Source organism: Elgaria multicarinata, chromosome 9, assembly GCF_023053635.1.
Source record: "Elgaria multicarinata webbii isolate HBS135686 ecotype San Diego chromosome 9, rElgMul1.1.pri, whole genome shotgun sequence".
Taxonomy (NCBI): domain Eukaryota; kingdom Metazoa; phylum Chordata; class Lepidosauria; order Squamata; family Anguidae; genus Elgaria; species Elgaria multicarinata.
This window is the reverse complement of record NC_086179.1, coordinates 27,068,997-27,088,629: the sequence shown is the minus strand read 5'-3', so window position 1 is coordinate 27,088,629 and position 19,633 is coordinate 27,068,997. Positions and strand designations below refer to the sequence as shown.

At 43.8% G+C, this 19,633-nt stretch overlaps 1 protein-coding gene across 1 annotated transcript in view; it reads right to left on the bottom strand.

The window, feature by feature from the left end:
* Window positions 1–19,633, bottom strand: part of TBXAS1 (thromboxane A synthase 1) — a 290,659-nt gene that overhangs the window by 256,919 nt on the left and 14,107 nt on the right. Inside the window, exon 2 of the mRNA XM_063133347.1 lies at window positions 10,361–10,559. Within this exon, the coding sequence (XP_062989417.1) occupies window positions 10,361–10,458 (98 nt within the window). The 5' untranslated portion in view covers window positions 10,459–10,559. The remainder of the gene's footprint in view (window positions 1–10,360; window positions 10,560–19,633) is intronic.

The following is a 19,633-nucleotide window of genomic DNA, read 5'->3' as shown; positions in this document are numbered from 1 at the left end:
AATGTCATTCACATTGAGGCGCTACATAAATTATTTTAACCGCCTGGATGTCTTGTCAGAGAGAGCAACTCTATTCAGCTAACACAAAGCTCTTTCGTTTAGAGCTTGGTGGTCTGCCTTAAAATTTTGGATGGAAGTTAGTCTTTTTGGGAGGGGCTCAGGTCTGCTTCCCTGTCTGGCTCAGGACAACTATGTGAACAGCTGGTCCAAGCTTCTTGCCAGGAAGGCAGCTTCAATAGGTCTCTCCTCTTCCCTCCTCCTTAATCTGGGCTTGAATTTTGCTTTTAAAGCTATCAAACAAAGACTGTGGGATATAGCCTTCTGCGACTTACGTGCTCGCTCTCATGTCTCTTGCTCTCCCAGTGCATTGCACATTCATTACGTTGGGCCTCTTCAGCTGGCTGACTATCTAAAGAACTTGTCGGTCGCTAAATATCGTATTGCCTTCTCCAAGGCCAGATGCAATGTTTACTCTATTGAATTACTTCAGGGCAGATATGCTGGTATCCCTTATCAGGAACGACGGTGCCCCTGTAGGAATACGGAAGTGGAGACGATGGAGCATATCCTTCTGTCCTGTAGCTTTTATAATCAGGCCCGCCATCTTATGATTACCCCATTGTTGAGCAAACTGTCCAGAACTTCAGGCAAATTTTATGTTAAGTTTCTGTTGGAAGATAAGTCTTCAAGTGTAACTTTGGCTGTTGCTAAATTTCTTACAGTGGCGGCCAAGATTAGAGCTCTTTGTGTATTAGACTAAAGTTGATAATAGCTCTAATTGTATGATTTCATGTCTGATTCTTGTGTTTGGTTGTTTGTTGTTTGTTTGTTTTCTTTTTATGGATCTATAGATCGCAATAAAGAAAGTAAGTAAGTAAGCTAACACAAAATACGAAAACTTTCCTCACAAACTTACCACAGCGACATTTGTTCCAGTTAGCAAAACTGTTAGTATTTTAATCATTCATATACTGAGTCAAAGGTGAGCTACGTTTTTTTAAAAAAAAAATCTAGATCCTTTCTTTTACAAGACTTCAGAAACAGGATACTAGCCATATCTCAGCCATCATACATCATTTTTGATGTTATAACAACTTACATCAGTTAAAAGATACAACAGACTCTGATTTTGACATAACTGTTGCAAATAGCTCCCAAGAAATTATATACTTTCCCCCTTTTAAAGGAAGTCTGTTAATTTATCTCATATACTAATACGTTATGATTAACATCATTGTTAAGCAGAAAAAAATATCTTTGACATCAAAATTCAGGGTCAGTAGAGAATCCAAAAATTCTTGAGCCATAAAGCAGTCATTGTCTCATAACTAAAGTAACACCTGGGAAGTCATGATTTCTAGGGAGTTAAACCTGGGCTGAATTTGTCTTATTTCATCCTGTGGATATATAATCTGACACTAGTAAAGCCTCAATGACAAATCTCCCTGAATGTCAGGTTTTAAAATACCTGGCATGCCTTAGGCCAGATATGGAAAGGCCTCAAACACCCAAAATACACAGTGCTCTTTTATAAAATAAGAAATATTTTATCTTACTTTGCTCTGTTCTGGCTTATGCTCATTTTTCCTATCACTCTGCTGCCACTGAACAAAACCCAAATCCCAGATTCTATGCTAGAAGCACAAACTGCTTTTTCCACATGATGTTCCCCAAGGAACCCTGGACAATTGGGCCAAACTAAACATTTCATTAAGCACACACAGTGGAGCTATGCGCACTACTTTTATTTACTCTCCAGTAAGTATGCACAGCCACAATTTGGATTGGGAGCATGGGGCTTCAGGAGAGAAGGGTTTAAGCTTCCCTCCCTGCCACCAGTTCCCATCCCAGAATTTCACCCCACCCACCCAGTTCCCATCCCGGAATTTTTCATTCTTCAGATTTTGATGGAAAAGAAAGATGGGCCTCCCCTAAGGGCCTTTAAAAACCTGGGCAAGCTTGTAGGGGAGAACACAGCCTCTCAGTTATTGGTTTAACAGAAGCTAAAATTATCCCCTTCCCCACCGTAACCAACTGTCCAGTGGGAAATTCAGCAAAGGGAGAGAAAAACAAAACAGAACAAATGCTATCATTACACCTGCTGCTGGAATAGCTGTGCTTAGATCCTCCTGTTCCGTTGCCATGGCTCAAGCCTCTCCACGCTTATATGAAGAACTAACTGACCTATCTTTAACAACAAAAAGACAATATTTTTTGTCTGTCCTTTGTTCCCTTCCTTTATTTCTTTCACAATATTGCTGCTAATGTTGTAAGTCCTTGAGGGTCCTGCATATACCCTTTTATAGAAAACTGACATCATCCACCCAGAACCAATGAAATAGGGCGGGCTATAGATCTTTTTTTTTAAAAAAAAAACACAAATAAATATGAATCTAGATTAAAATAATCTGTCTGTGTGGACAAGAGCAATTGCAATACATGACAGTTTAGTTTGCGTTCCCTCTAAGCCTTTACAAGATAAAATACTTCCTTAAAATACCTGCTCCTATTTTCCCTCTATCCCTTTCCCTCCCACAAAAGAAAAAACTTTAAATAACCAATGTTATTCCCAGCAAAGTGTCAGCGGCTGTGACAGCAAGACATTCTCTCCTTGCTAAATGATAGGCTATTAAATAAGCAAACATCTCAGTGCTATTAGTAATCTTATTATTACCCACATTGTAAAAACCCACAATGTTTATGACAGTGCTGCTGTCTTGAGGAAGCCTACGCGTCACACACCCAAGCAGGTAGGCCGACTTATTTTATACGCTTGTGGTACAAACTGCACGGAACAGAGAACAGCTGGAAGAAAATGGCTACAGAGAAATGGGTCTCGAGGGCCCCATCTGTTGATTTATTTTGTTTATAGATGGAATAAGATTTTTTTAAAAAAAAACTCAGCTCAAAATATTAAAATGTTGCCATGGCGCGGGGCTCTCTGCTCGGAGATGCAGCAGCTAAGAAACATGAAAGCTGGAGTAAGATGTAGAAGGGATGGAACAGAAGAGGGTGTTGCAAAGAATGTGTGAAAAGATACACCAGTGGAATTGGAGTGGGGGGGAGGGATCTTTTATAAAAGAAACAACCAATTAGTAACCATTAAAAAGGAGGACTCAATCTCTTTAAATAGTAGTAATTTTGTTAACTGCTTCAGATCTATGACTTTGTTACGAGCTAATGAGCTGGGCATAATGAACCAGGTATTTCTGGTTTAAAATACCTGTTTACTCCCTGCACCAAACTCTGTCAACTGGAAACTAAAAACCACAAAGTCTGCAAAACCCTGAACTACATTTGACAGTTGTTCTTACCAGGGCTCATAAGGCAACAAAGAGAGGGTGCATCCAGACATACACAACACAAGTATCTAAAGGATCATTCTCTACCTCAACTGTCTTTCAAAGGGTGCTCCTGCCTTCAGAGGTCAGATGATTTGCTCAGGCGGATGGTCATCCGTGAGAGGCAGCTCTGACTATCATTCAAGGGGAGTTGGCCCCCTGGGCTAACTGTCCACACGTGAGCGGGGATGGGGAGACAAATCCTCTTTGAAGGAGCTCTTATTGGGTTTGGAGTCAGAGCACTGACAGATCCTGACAAAAACTGATAATTTACAGTATAGACGACACTTTCACTCACAAGAAGTCAGCTTTTCCTTTCCCCAAGGGGAGATGGTTACATATTGGGCGAGTTCACCCGTTACGATAAACCACCTGGAAAGAAAGCCACAGTGACTTGGATGTTCGCTCACTAACCCATGTTACTCCTGACAGATGATTGGGCACTCTGTGGCTTGCCATGGCTTGTTCCCTCTTTGTCCTCCAGCCTGTTCCATGGACATATCCTACTGTCCTTTGCAACACAACCCCTCCTCCATACAGAGGGAAACCTTTCTGGCTTCTTGCCCCGTTCCAATCGCTACCTCTCTTCTGTGTAAATGGGTTCATTTTGTTGTTGTTGTCATTCGCAGGTGTGGACTTGCAGACAGAAAACAACAACCCCAAACACATTTGCACAGTAAGCATACCCATACTCCCGAAGTAGTTACATCCACTCGCTCCCAACAGCTGTCTCCTTAAGCCGCTGCTTTCAGAGTTCAGGGTCCAGGGAAGCCCTGCAGTGAGGAAGGAAACTGACAAGTGTCAGTTCAACAGGCCAGGATGAAATTGACAAGTGGGATTTCAACACTCACAGAGTGGATATTGATTGATACTGCTGATGAGACAAAAGAAAGTAAATAGAGGAGAGGCAAATTTATGCACTTGCACATGACAGAAAAGAATTTAAAAAACAAATCCACTTGTATACTTCCAAAGCACCCAAACATAATTTTTAGAAAGGGTTGAGAATGAGTTATGGACATTCTCAAGTGTCATTTCTGTATCGGTGGAGGGGTGGATGGCAGTGATGAGGGAGGAAGGAGGTGCATTATCGACATGGTGAGGGAGCAACCATGTTTTCCCCCACTCTTGCCAGGTGGTTCTGTAGCCGCTTGGGAAAAGCCTCTCACAAGCCATCATGCTAGGTTCTCACATAATAAACTACCCTGAATAACCCAACAACAACCCATAGATGTTTAGGGTGACTTGTGCACAGTTAACAAACCATGCTGAAGAAACCATGTTGGGTTTGAACATCACAACAAGTCACTCTGAAGCAAACAAGAGTGATAACCCACCATGGTTATCGAATCATGGAAACCAGGTCATTGTTTGAGAGAAGAAAAGCAATCCTTGTTTTCCTAATGTTAGTCAACACTAGTTTTGCTCATGACACACAAACACAATGTGTACTCTTGAAAGAAAGCTGAACCTTCCCCATCATTCTCCAGCCAGCATGACCATCGGGAGTTGGAGCACATCACATATGCAGGGCACCAAGTTGGGGAAGGCTGCGTTAGGACATCTCTCTCAAACATCTGGAAAAGAGCTGTTGCAAAGGTTCTACCCTTGAGTTACAGGGGAGCCACCAAGCTGAAAATCCAATAGCATGTTTTGAGCATCATTGTTTAACCCTGGAACAATAATGTACAACTACAACAACAACAACAGATAATGCGTATGAGCATGTAGGAGAATGGCCATCTCACACAGCCCAATTCCTATAAAATTAGTGTGATAACTGTTCATGTGCAATGGCAGCTGGGAACCTACCTGGAGTGAGAATAGCTTCTTTGTGATGAACCCAAGAAGCTACCTTAGGACACTGTTTCCATCCCGCCCAGTATTACCTACTTGGACTGGCAACAGCTCCTCGAGCTCTCAAGAAGAGATGTTTACCATCACCTCCTACTTGACCCTTTTCGCTGGAGATGTTAAAAGATAAAACCTGCGGCATTCTTTGGGCAAACCATGTGCCTTTACTACTCAGCTATGGCCCATTCCCCCATAACGTCTCAGTGTAGCTTAGAGGAAAACTGGTGGTAAAGAGTGGGTGGGCATGCATTGCTTTTTGCAAAAATAGAGACAAGCACCTTTCAATTTCATAGGCATGGCTCAAGCCCTACACTTCTGTGGAATTCAGCATATTTTCTACCTTCTCTGCAGGAAGATGTACTAGAAGTTCCTTTAAAAAAAGAAAAGAGAACAAAGAGTGAAGAGAGTCTCAAATTCTATGTCTAAACAGCTCACAAAACACACACACACCATCAGTCCAGCATGTTCCTCATAGTGTAGGCATGAATGTTATCTATGCAGGCCCTAGTGATGCAAATGTTTTGTTACCAGCATTAGCCCGAGCACGTAATTGTTGTTTTTCATAAATCCTTCAACCAGCTAGCACATGAAGGAGAGTGCCTCATTCCATGGCATGTGCCTAAACAAAGGAGCCATTTAAGGGCCAGCTCCATTTATGCTAATCTCCCAAAGACGAGCAAAGAGACATGTCACACCACTGTCCACTGTTTATTTTAACATCGGAGAGAAGCACAGCAGGTTGTCTAGGTCAAGTATCCCAGCACTTATAATCTGCTACGAGATGAGAGCTTCTTCCGACTTCCAGAGTTGACTTTGGCACAGATTTCTAACAGAATCAGATAAGGGAATGGAGGCTGATCCTGTATATGGACTGAAAGATGATCTAAAAATGAAGAGTGAACTCCATCCCAAACATAACTGGGAGATAATAACTCCAGACAAGCATCATAAATACCCATCTCAGGATCCTGAAACAATGCAGTTTGAAGTGCGTCCCACACACATATATACAGACACCCACCCCTCAATTTCCACATTTCTAACACTCAGGTTTGTTTAGACAAGCCAGTGAAGATCCACTTTGAACAAAGATGTCTCAAAACTGTGACAGCTCCTTCATAATGGCAAGCTTACGGTACATTAAACTTTAAAAGGATGGTAAGTTCCTGCATTCATTTTATCAACACTTTCACAGGCAGCAAAAGGAAATCCACAAAAGGAATATGCACACCCACAGCAAAGCATGGGAGACTTGACTCAATATGCAGCTAAAGATTAAAAAAAACCACCGCACACTATTATTTATACTAATAATACTCTGCATGATGAACCACAGCATCTGCCACCCTAAGATATTAAACTTTTGCAAACCTCACACTTTCTCATTAAAACCTCATTAAAGCCTCACACACTTTCCTTGGATGCAACCATCATCCCAGATTGAAGATGGGTCACCAAATCATGTCCAATTAAGCTACCTTTTTGAATAAACACAAAACCAGCTCAGGACGAAGTTTGGGAAATCAACGAGCAAATGCTTTCAGGTAAGTGGAGACTTCTTAGTTGGCTGCTCCACATTTTCTGAAAAGGACCAGCAGGGTCAATCCATTAGTCCCATTCCTTAATTAACCAAGGAGCTGGAGTCTTTCAGATTTCTTGAAAATGGCTCAGCATGATCTGAATTTAGCAAAGGGGCACCAAGTTTAAGTGCCACCGACAAAAGTCCCTGGCTTAATAGAGCAGACCCCCTAGGTCATGGGAGAGCAGAAAGTAGAACTCCAGATGTTTTCGACTTCAACTCCTAATATTCCTGATCATTGACCATGCTAGCAGGGACTTTTGGGAGTTGAAGTCCAAACCATCTACCTTCTGGCCACCCCCACCCTGGGCATGCCTGTGCCATAACTTCTCTACCCTCAGATCACCCTTGAAGATGTACCTTTTCCCCAGGACATCTATATCCAGAAAGGGTTCATTCAAAAGCACATGCCCAGACAGAGGTACCATTTATTTTCTGAAGCATTTTTAGCATTTTAACATTCCAGTCTTTAGCTCTGCTGTTTTAAAACTGCTACTGTATTTTAAATCTCTGCGCTACTGCTAGGTATTTACCCTGGTTGTGCTTTTATGTTGGAATTTCTAAGCCTTTATATTGTATTTTATGCTGTGGTTTTAATTTTTGTCAACCGTCCAGAGAGCTTTGGCTGTTGGGTGGGATAGAAATGCAGTTAAATAAATAAGTCAATAATTTTAGAAGGAGATGCCCCAACTCCAGTGGCGTTACTAGATGGGGCTCTAGCACGCATTACCTTCCACAGTCACATCGAGGCTTCCAGATGACGTTCACCAGGATCCGCCGTTATCCTGCGGTGAAGCCTCTTTCTCCCGACTTTAAAAAAGTGAGTTCCAGTGCGCCTTTTCCTGCCATCCCGCGGTAATTCGGAGTACGTGTGGGAGGATGTGAGGTCACTGCGGTCTGCACTGGGCAGGAAAAGGCGTGCTAAGGGGGAGTGGTCAGCGGCTTCGGTCAAGCCGCCTCTGCCATTTGCGCCCAGTCCGCCAGCTGGGGCAGCACGGCGGAGCGGCTTTTTTTTTTTACTCCCCCAGTGACAGTTTGCGCAGGAACGGAGGAACGGAAAAGTGGCTGGTGACTCCTTGCGGTGGGCAGCTACCGTGGCCGCATAATGGCGGTGCTGTACGCTGCCTGTTAGTGTGGGTACCAGGCTGGCAGAGGGCAGAGCTGTTTGTGGGCTGCTGCCATGGCTACGGCCAGATGTGGGTTGGCTCCTTGGGATGGGGCACAGGGCACAGAGGCGGTCATCGCCGCCGACACCTCAGAGGCATGATGGGAGATGTAGGCACAGAGTGCCCATGCAGACGATTGACCTCGGGTCATATTACACCCGCCACGACCCCCATCAGGAAGTGAGCGCATCAATGCCCTCAACAGCACCAGCAGCACTTCAGCTGGCACTGGCACTGCCGCCGCCGCCACTGGCTCCGGTGCCGGCAGCAGCATCGCTGACGGCTGTGCAAGTTTGCGGTCTTTCGGACTTGCGCAAACCGTGCCGCGAGCGGAAAAAAAAACCCGCGGCAATCAGGCTGGTGTGGCTGCACAACCGTGCTCGCGGCGGCAGCAGCACAACCGGCGCAAACTTCTGCCACAAATCGAAGGCAGGTGTGGATCATGAGACGTCACGGCTGAACGGGAAAATCCGCTTTCACCGCTCCTCAACGACGGAACACCCGGTAGGTCTAGCAAAGCCCCAGGTTTCAATCCACATGAAATTACCTTTTCCTTATACGGGAGTGATTATTTAGCTTGTGTTGATTAACATTACTATAGTTACAAAGTATAGAAAGGTAGCCACAACACACACTCTTAAAATTCTGCAGTGAGTGCGTGTTTTGCAATTTAACCTTGGTTATCATCCTAACACAGATATTTAAAACTGCGCTGAGCCCCGCCCCCCTAAAAAATCTAGTTGCTCTTCATACTTAATGGTGCCCCTATCTGTGGGACATCTTATTTTTCCAGTAGCAAAATAAAGCATTGGGAAGTCTGAGGTTGCATTCTAGCATCCTCTACGGCATCAGAGATGATTCTGGTCCACAACTTTATATCTTGCATGCGTGATGCTTCATTTTGGTGGCTGCTGCATTTTCAGCTAAGAATTGTGCTTTGGAATCCTTTGCAACATTGCCAGAAGGTGTTACTTGGAGTAGCACAAAGGGTTGTCCCTCCCAACCATTTTAGCCTCACAACAGCCCTGCAAGGTAGGTTAGGCTGATCTCACCTAATGAGCCATGTGGCCAAGTAGGGATCTGATCCCAGGTTCTCCTAGTCCCATTCTGAAACTAACTACTATGCTACACTCACTCTTGCGTATTACAGTGTCTTCAGTCATTCAAGGACTGCTGAATGACTGAATTCACGCTGCTGCAGATACAAGTGCACATCTTTTCGTCATAATCACCCCAATGATTACACCTATTACACTGATAGTGCTGAAATCTGCCTTTGTTCCAGCATGTTATTTCCAAACTCCTTATGGACAGTAGGGCCTGAGCAGTGGAGGCTGGTGGCCCTGATGTCAGTGGGGCAGTAAATGTGCTCTTGTTTCCATCAGAATTCTAGAGGAGCTATCCAAGTAGCTCCTTTAGTTCTAACTGAAACCCACAGCAGATTCACCACCCCACTGACCTTGGAGCTACCAGCCCCCACCGGTCCTGGGTAACTACACTGCCAGTGGATTAGAGTCCAAGAACACATCTGCCCTTACAGCTGATTGTCTTCAACATTCTCACCCAAATGATATCTAATATAAAAATGTTCAGCATAAATATAATAGACTTCTATGGAGATTCTTCTTTCGGTGGTGGTAGTAGTGGGGACAATCTATACCCTTTAATAAATGGATGTTTTGATTATCCAATTGAATAAATATCCAGAACACGATTTTCTGTTAAAATAATTTCCAAAATACTTTGTTTTATTTAGGCCAATGAGCCAGTAAAACGTTTTTAAGTCGATCCACTGTCTAGTTTTCCACCTATTAATTGATGACAATTTTTACAGCAAATCAAGATACTTAATTATACTAACAGCTTCTCTCAATGAGACACACAAACCACCTATTGTTATGGAAATCCTCTTGAACAACTTGTTTGACTCAGATGTACAAAGATGGTTTACACCAGCCAGTGGCACTGAAACCCATTCGCAGAGGAAGGGTCCAATTAAAATTCGATTGCCACATTTTAAAACAAGCAATCAACGGATCATGCTGATTAATTCTTCCACCCACACATTTACTGTTTCTAATTCCCATTCAGAAGTGCGTATTGCCATCTTCTTCAAGGAAGCACAACATCCAGTCAATACAAAAAAAGAGATCCAATTTAAAACGAAGAGTCTTGTGGCACCTTAGAGACTGAAACATTTATTACGACATAAGCTTTTGTGGGCTCGAGTCTGCTTCATCAGATGGCTGGAACAAAATCCTAAATTGGCAGTACCACTGAAATCACTGGAAATTTCAAACAAGAGCTGTCTTTAGGATTGCAACTTGTCTATGGAAACCAATCAATACTGAACGCACGATGCCTGAAAAATGTACTCATGCCAGGCCTGGAAATACTGCACATCTCATGAATCCACTTACCGATAAAGTAGAACCAAGAGGATCACCAGGAGGGTCACCGTTGCTACTGGAACATTCATTTCCACAAAGCCAAGTCTCAAGGCATCCATAAGTCCCATTTTCTTTTATTACAGGAGAAGGCTGGTAGAGCGGGCGAAAAGATAAGGAAGCCACTTCGGTTAGGAATGGAGAGACGACCAACCGTTGTACAGATGGCAGTCTGCAAGAACAGGAAAACCAAGGAAGTCAGGCTGTGTTGAACTCACTCCAAACACCAACTTTTCTTGTTTTTGCTGCCTTACGGAGGCAGAATTAAAGGTTTCCTGCATCAGTAGGCCAAAGCAATGCTCTCCCCTTTTAATGACTGCAGCATCAATAAATATTTACATAGCTGCTGCTTGAGATATCGGAGCTCGCCCACAGGTTTTGCAGCAAGGCCTGGATAAAAGATAAGGATGAGCTATATTCACTCTTAGGCGATATAGATTTAAAAGCCCGGAGGGCAGTGGGCAAGGAATCGATGACACTCCTTTATCTCCATTTAATAGAAAATATCCTAGACAATATGAAGACTTTGGAATGGTAGGGCTGATTAATATGAATGTGGCTAGACAGACAGCCCTAGAAATGTGCAAGCGTAGATTAAGCGTCAGGCAGACAGTGGGAAGGTACGTTTCCCTCTTCACAGATCTGTTAATATGTCTTAATAAGGTTCGTCTCTGGAAGTAAAGGAAGAATGAATAAGTCTCTATCAAAATATAATCTCTAGCACCTGACTAGGTGTCAAGTGAACATATGAAGGTGCTTTATATTGGTCGGATTCACATGTAAGCCACCCAGCGAATAAGCCACGGAGGGTTGGTTGTTCACTGAGCAACACATCGTACACCCAACAGATGATCGGGCTTACCGTGGCTTGTTCTCCCTAAGTCCTCCCGTGGGCTCCAGCATGTATCCCAGTGTCCTTAGCAGTAGAACCCATCTTGTCTCCTCACCCTGGTCTCCTCCCCGTTCCGACTGTTACCTCTTTTGATTTGCCACCTTTTTATTATTATTATTTCGGTGCTTTAGGAGTATGCAAGTGGGGTTGTATTTTCTTTTCTCTTTTCAGTCCATGAAAATTGCACAGTTGGGGTCCACTGATTCATCTAATTCAGTACTATCTACTTTGACAGGCAGCAGGTCGCCAACCACTTTCAGAATAGCTTTCTACTCAAGAGCCTTTTTAACTGGACACACTGCGTGATTGAACCTGAAACGTTTGGTATGCTGTACCTCTGAGCTACAACTGTTGCAGATTTTTCGGACACAGATGCCCATGACTGGCTTTCCCAACCTGGTGCCCTCCAGATGTGTAGAATTGCAACTCCCAGCATCCCCAGCCAGCATGGCCATGATAGGAGTTGCAGTCTACACATTTTGAGCACCAGGCAGGGCAAGGTGGCCCAAAGCCACCATCCATAGTCTATTACAGAACTTACTGGATCATTTCTTTATTTATTTTATTATTGCATTTATATCCCGCCTTTTTTCCTCCAAGGAACCCAAAGTGGCATACATAATCCTCCTCCTCTCCATTTTATCCTCACAACAACAACCCAGTGAGGTAGGTTGGGCTGAGAGGCTGTGACTGGCCCAAAGTCACCCAGTGGGTTTCCATGGCCAAATGGGGACTAGAACCTGGATCTCCCGACTCCCAGTCCAAGACTTTAGCCACTGCACCACACTGAAATTTCCTAAATGCAGCCCATCCTCACCTTCCTTGCCCTTGGTCTAAGCATGTAGCATGAAAGAGCAGTCTAGCAGATGAGATAAAAGTCCCTTTATCTTAAGACATCTAACAATCAAACCCAACATTCAACTTAAGAATGTTTTATTTAGGACTATAAAAGGGGGAAAAAACCTGGAGTAAATGTGTAGTAAAAGAAGATCCATCCTAGACATTAAACCATTTAACCATCCTAGACATTAAAGCTGCTGACACTGTAGATTCAGTAATTCATTACTTACCCTTACATTGTGGCTGACATTTTTTCAATCACAAAAAATATATATTTAAAAAATGGCTTTTGAATCTTATGGACTCAGGAAAGCGGATAAAGGGAAGTTTGATCCACCAATCAGGAGTGAGAAGTGGGAAGGGGCTTCTAGCCATGACCCAATGGATGGAAATATTGCCATGATCAGACGGCCTAGAGCAGTTTTGACACCTGAGGTTGCCCTTGTCCTTAACGTATATATTTGCACGGAAGCATAGAATTGGAAGGTAACTTGGAGGTCATCTACCCCAAGCTTTTTGGTCCCATGGGCACATTTGGGATTTTGAGAAATTGCTCTGGGCACCATCACAAAATGACTCCCATGAAGGATGGAGTTAGTCGCATAATCATTGCTGTAAGAGCCTGACTTGTCAAAGGGGAGCTAAAAAGGTGGCGGTGAGAGAAATAGCAAGGTGAAAGGCAGGGAGGGAGGGGAAAACAGCAAGGCAAAGGGGCAGGGAGAGAAAGAACAAGTTGAAAGGCTACAAAGGGAGAGAAAGAATAAGACTGAGAAGGGAGAGAAATAACGAGGAAAGAGGATGCAGGGAGAGAAATAGCAAGGCTAGAGACTGGGGGTTTGGAGAGAGAGAGAGATATCAAATCGGAAAGGTCCGTGTGGGTGGAAGAAGACTGGGCAAGGCCAGGAAGCAACTCTTTCCTTCTCTGCTTGCCTACCAACAGCTGATCTGCAGCAGGTGCAGGCACAGAAAGGAGAACCCGACGCCCTAATGTTTTTCAAAGTTTTTATTTAAAATGATTTCATGAAAGGGGCAGGGAGTGGAGAGTTTCATGGACGTCATTGGAGGCCCTCTTGGGCGCTGCATTGGGGACCCTTGATCTAGTCCAACCCTTGAGCTCAATGCAGGATCTACAATGCAGGATGCAGCTACAGTATTCCTGAGGGATGGTCCTCCAGACTCAGATTAAATACCTCCTGCAATGGAGAGCCCACCACCTCCGGAGGGAGACGGTTCCACTGTCCTCTCTTACCATTACTTAATTTCTCCTAACGTTTACCCGAAATCTGCTCCCCTGCAATTTCCACCTTTTGGTTCTAATCCTCTGGAGCAACAGAGAACAAGCCTGCTCCATCTTCTGTGTGACAGCCCTTGAGATATTTATAGACAGCTATCAAGTCTCTCCTGCATCTTCTGGCTAGACATACCCAGCTCTTTTATCCATTCTTCATAGGACCTGCCTTTCCAGACCCCTCGTCATCCTGGTCACCCTCCTTCTTAAAATGTGGTGCATCAGTACTCCAAATACAGCCTGGCCAGTGCAGAATAGATACCAAAGAAGGTGAGACCTGAAGAATGATGAGCCCACGCACCTCCTGGCTTGGGTTCATCAATCAGGAGGGGGATCTCTTGCCTGTGTGCATGGAGGATGCTTAAGATATCTGGTGCTTGGTTAAGACAAGAGGGAGTTAATAAAACAGGCTGGACACCTGATGGGGAAAAAAAGGGAATTCTTAAAAGGAACGGTTCTTAGACTAAGTTTTTTTTTAATCCAGAGAGAGATGCCACTGAAGTTCACTTCTCCAGTTCTTTTCCTCCTCTAACATGACACTGCTCATGCCTGTAAACTTGAGTAATTATTTGCTTGGGAAAGTAATGTTTGCACCAAGCTCCAAGTAGCCTGAGCACAATGACAATGAGCACACTTTTTAACAATCATCTTGGGAGAACAAAGTACATTATTCCATTACAATCCTACTAGTTGTCACAGCAGCCTTGCAGGCCATAAACCAAAACATACTCTACGCATTCAGGTGGCAGCGGGTTTTGAAAGGCTTCTTTTACAAAGCTATGTATATTTACCATGTTGCTCAAGGATTGGGTTTCTATATTTTCTCTAGCAACTCTGAGAAACAGGCATTCTTCACCTTATATTCCCCTAACTATAAAAGGAATAGAAGAAAATATCATTTATCCCAAGGTAATAACTTTTATTTAACGCTCACAGTTTCTCCAATATCTCTCTATTGTGTTTTCTTCCTTTAGCATAAAAGAAATATAAGATCAGTAACACAAAAGAGTTTAATTCTAAGATGAGTCGGCTCTGCAATAACCAAATCACGTTTTGATACCTGTGCTATGCTACTACATGAGTTAGCCTCTACAGCTGAGGTAAAATGGTTAACTAGTTCACCTGCTCTGCACAGCATATATATCTTTCTCTCTCAGACATACGTACACATTTTATTGTATTAATAATGCCAATGTTTCCAGATGCTAGTCTACATCAATAAACGCTCTGCCACTTTACTGCTGTCCAGAAACCATATTAAGCTTCAAGACAGGAAAATTGCATCAGACAAGCCCATCCCCATCAGTAACCAAGAAGGATTTCCTGAAGTCAGCTTCGATCTTCACAGCTTCTGTATTACGTCCCTGGTCTGAAATTGGCCTCTTGGATCCTGTAGGATCCTTGGGAGCCATGTAAGATAATACTAACTTTGCCAGAAGGGGAAAAGGAAGTTACTTTATATGGTGTCAAACCATTTAGCCCAGTACTCCCTGCTTGGACCGGCAGCAGCTCACCTAGATCTCTGGCAGACATCTTGCCCAGCCCTGCTGCCTGTTATAAGTAAAATGGCTAATGTTGTAACACTTTTATATTCATGGTGCAAACAGCTTGGAATACTGTGTACAATTCTGCTTGCCACAGCTTTGGAAAAGGGTCCAGAAAGGGGTGGCTGTGACATTACACATCTGCATATATGGAATCTGTAAATATAGTAATGTGCTCCTGTTATATGTCTGTGGTTATGATTATGTATTCCTGTTATATCTCTGTGTTTTATGGCAAGTATATCTGGGGTGAGAGTGAGATGAATGACTGTGTGCTGTGCTGTGTGAATCAGATAGGGACTCAATGTGAGAAGGTTCAGATCAGGGATAGGATCTGGATTAGGGACAGACTGGGTAAGTTAGAGATATAATGAAGGTTTCTGGTGAAGACTGTGTAGTTTTTGATTGAGAGTGTTGTATGGAGTACTGTGTATGAGAGAACATACATTAATAGAACCATTACATGTTACTTATTTACTATTCAGCAACATATTGCTGTAATAAATAAAGTTTTATTTGTCTATACAAATCCTACGCCTTTTGCTCCTGGCTATGTAAGGGGAAGATAATAAAAGAGACAATACAGGTGAATAATATAAACAGGTGTGTCCTCACAGCTCGAGGACAAAGGAAAGGGTTGGATCTGAGCCTTAAAGGTCCAGGTGGCAGCATAACTGTGTGTGGGAAGGATGTTCCCCACTGGGGTGAGAAAGGCCTTAGAGAAGGGAAATTCTCACTGGGAATGGGCAGGAATGCCACAGCAACCATAGTGAGCAAAGAGCTGGAGCAACTCCACTCGGAGGAAAGGTTACAGCCCTGGCCAACGGCGTCTCATCACTACAGCACGTCCTGGGGAAGAGATCACGCTATCCCTTCCCCAGGACATGCAAATAACTCTGAAAGCTTTTGGTCACTGTATCCTCAAAAGCTTCAAAGTATAAAAACTACAGCTACAAGGTTTAACAGGCAAGATCGATCAATTAAAATACTTTTAGGCTGCAATCCTATGCATATTTACATAGAAAAACATCTACAATTCCTCTCATGCTAGGAGTTATAGGACTTCTTTCTACGTGAACATGCACAGGACTGTACCTTTAACTAAAGAGATTTTCCCAATTAATAGGGAATCAGATTTTATTTTAATTTTAATATAAGTGCCTTTAATATAAGTGCTTGGCAAGCTTTGCCTAAAAAGAGGCATTCTCTGTTCTCTCCCACAGAGACGGGAATGCCTCTTCTAAGAAGATGCCTGCTATGCCTGATGTGTGCATCATCCAAAAACAAAGAAATTGGGCTATTTGAAGCTGAAGTACTGCTCTTACCCATATGCAGATTTATGAGAAACACATTATATTCCCTAGCTTTCCAGATTCACTTGTACAGTCAAAGAAAAAAAATGCTTTCTCGGTGTTATGATCCTGCACTGTAAGAATAAAGTCTGAATAAAAGGAATAAAGTAAAAATAAAAATCGGACTGGACACCTGTCCCACCTCACCCCTACCTGGGCATTCCTTACAGCAATGACCTTATTTCTGAGCCTCCATACTGCAAACATAGAAGACATCCCCACCAAGCCCCATCTCATCAAATCACCTACATAGCTGATCTGAAGCTCGTCCCTGGGAGCAAGAGATGATGCAGCCATAAAGCAGGAAATTAATAACAGCAATACAAGACACTGCCTTATACCAGGTTAGGCTGTTTCTCCCTCTAGCTCTGCATTGCTCACTCTGACTGACAGTGTCTCTCCAGCGTCTCAGGGAGAGAAGGGCGTTCCCATCAACCTGCTACCTGATCCCCCTTTTAAATGGAAGATGCCAAGGACTGAACCTGCATGCAAAGCCAATGCTCTACCGCTAGGCAAGGATTCTGTCCCAAGCAAAAATGTTTATCCTCCCATCCCCCTATTCAGATTTTTTTTCCCTGTGACAAAACGCTCACCCTTCCCCGCTGCTCCAAGAAAATGATTCTTCCTTCTTCCTGATATTATGAGCCACCTACTGTGCTGCTCTTATGTGAAGAGTGCAAATTGTTTAAGGCGGTTTCTGTCTTACTTCTGCATCTGATAGGCAGCAACTGCACTACCTGCCTGCCCAGATGAAGAGTGGACTTTTATGTATTGTTGTCTCTTTCCCCCTTTGTTTCTTTCTTCTCTTCTACAGAAACTTTCAGGAAAGTCAAGAATTCTAAACATTAAAACGCACCCGTTCACAATTAGATGGGAATTTAACTTCAGGAAATGGGCCGTTTTTCCCCTCTGATAAGCTAGTTATTTGGAATTTAGGGTCAGGAACCCTGCTTTCCTGAACAGTGGTCTTTCCATATCTTCCTTTCTCATTTCCCTTTCTCCAGAAATGTGCAAGAAGTTGGAAATTCCAAAATCCCCGTTTTGGGAAAATGTCGTGGAGTCCATTGGCAAAGTTGACGTGATTGGATTCAGGGGAGAGATAAGAGTTCTCCCACTGATAAGGTAATTAGTTGGAATTTAGGAGAGGTTGTATGGCGCAGAGTGCTAAAGCAGCAGTTTCTGCAGCTGAAACTCTCCCCACGGCCTGAGTTCGATCCCAGCGGAAGCTGGTTTCAGGCAGCCGGCTCGGGTCGACTCAGCCTTCCATCCTCCCGAGGTTGGTGAAATGAGTACCCAGTTAGCTGGGGGAAAGGTAATAACGGCCGGGGAAGGCAACGGCAAACTACCCCGCTATAAGGCCTGCCAAGAAAACGTCAGCGAAAGCAGGCGTCCCTTTAGGAGTCAGCAATGACTCAAGTACTTTGCACGAGAGGTTCCTTCCCTTTCCTTCAAGCCCATGGGCAGGGCAGCGAAGAACTTCTGGATCAAGAAACAAATGATGGAGGAAGAAAAGATGCCGTTTCCTTTGTCAACCTCCATTCCCCAAACTAAGGGGAGTGACAACCTATGCTCATAAGGATATGAAGCAGCAGGCAGCTATTTGCTTTGATCAGAGTTGCCATTAGGTTTCCAGGGCCTCAGACAAGTTGTGGGGTGAGCTCCTGACAGCCCTCCATTTAATTTTTATGGGGAGGGAGGGGCAGCAGCTAAGCACCTGGACCTCCTCCTCCTTTCTACCCACTAGTAAAAGGAAGGAAAAATAACTCCATTGGGGCAGTGCTCACAGACGTCCCATTTCCGAGAACTGACACACCCCATGTGCTGCTACCAGTGAGTATTCCATAGCAATAAACGTAATGGCAATCCACATTCATCCCCAAGGCAAAACCTGGTGCCCTCCAGATGTTTTGGACTTCAACTCCCATCATTCCCAGCCAGCATGGCCAACGGTCAGGAATCCTGGCAGTTATTCAAAACATCTGGAAGGCCCCAAGGCTCTTGGATGAAGGCTGCCTTATATATGAACTCTCTCTCTCTTTCTCTTTCAATGTTATTTCAAGGCAGACTTCCCCAATGTGGCACCCTCCTGTGTTAAACTACAGCTCCCATCATCCCAACCAGCAGGACATACTGCCTGGGATGATGGACATTGTCATCCAAATACATCTGGAGGGCACTACATTGGGGAAGGCTGTTTTACAGGGCCAAAACTGGACATAATATTCAACGCATGTTTGCATTTAATATGCAGTGTTTGTTTCTTAAGTGTACACAATGTCAGCTGTTATTACTGATAATTGCCAGGGTCACAGCAGGAGTGGAGGGGAAACCAGACCCCTTTCTTCCCTGAGGAAAGTCTCACTTCTAAAGCCAGTGGAGTAACAACGGAGGACTTCCTCCCAATGCAAAGAGCACTTTCAGAAGAGGAATCTTCTTCAAGACTGCAGTACAGAGAGGAGTGGGTTAAACTCCGCCTCTATACTTGCTGCAATCCCTGATACATCACACACACACACACCAGCTCTTCATGTTAAACAGAACGCCTCAAATGCAAACATGCACGTAACATCATAAGCTCATTCAGATGGGGGAAATGGTGTTCCCTTACCATGGCTCTCCCACCTGCTTCTCTTCTGCTTCTGCAACAAGCTGTAATTACACGAGGAAGAGAGCAGGGACCACGTAGCTTGTACAGCCTCAATGTAGTTGAATGGGGGAGCGCCCTCTAGTGGGCATTTTATAGTGCAACTTTGCCTGCACACAGCAAGAAAACCCAACAAATATTGATATATCCCGCAAGAGTTGAGTTTTCTAAAGTTTTGTTTTTAGCGCTAAAACCAGAAAAATGGAGGAGGAGGAGGACGGCGGTGTCAAAATGACCCGCAACCATCCGTGAGTGGCCTGTAAGAAGCATACTATAAAACACTCATTTAAAGATGCTGTGTGTCTAGTCTAGCCCCAAGAGAACCATATACATGCAAACTTGCACTCCTTGTAGCAAAGGGGGATATAGACCATGAAATAAACTATTGGCTGTGGGTATCCATGACTAGAGGCTGATTTGCAGACTTATTTTTGAGGTGGTATAATCCTTGTGCTATGACTGTACCGTCTCATTTTCACAGAAGGTGCTGTTTTGTGTTTCAAGGTTGCTCAAAAGTAGCCTTCTCGCCACCTTGGTTACTTTCCCATTTTTCACACAGAATTTACTCCAAATAAACAAGCATCCCACTCATGCGTTGGGCGCAAAACAGTTTCAACAAGGGCATGAGAATATAAAAAGCAGCAAACTATATCAAAGCCCTCCCTAAGATAAGGTCTATAACTCCA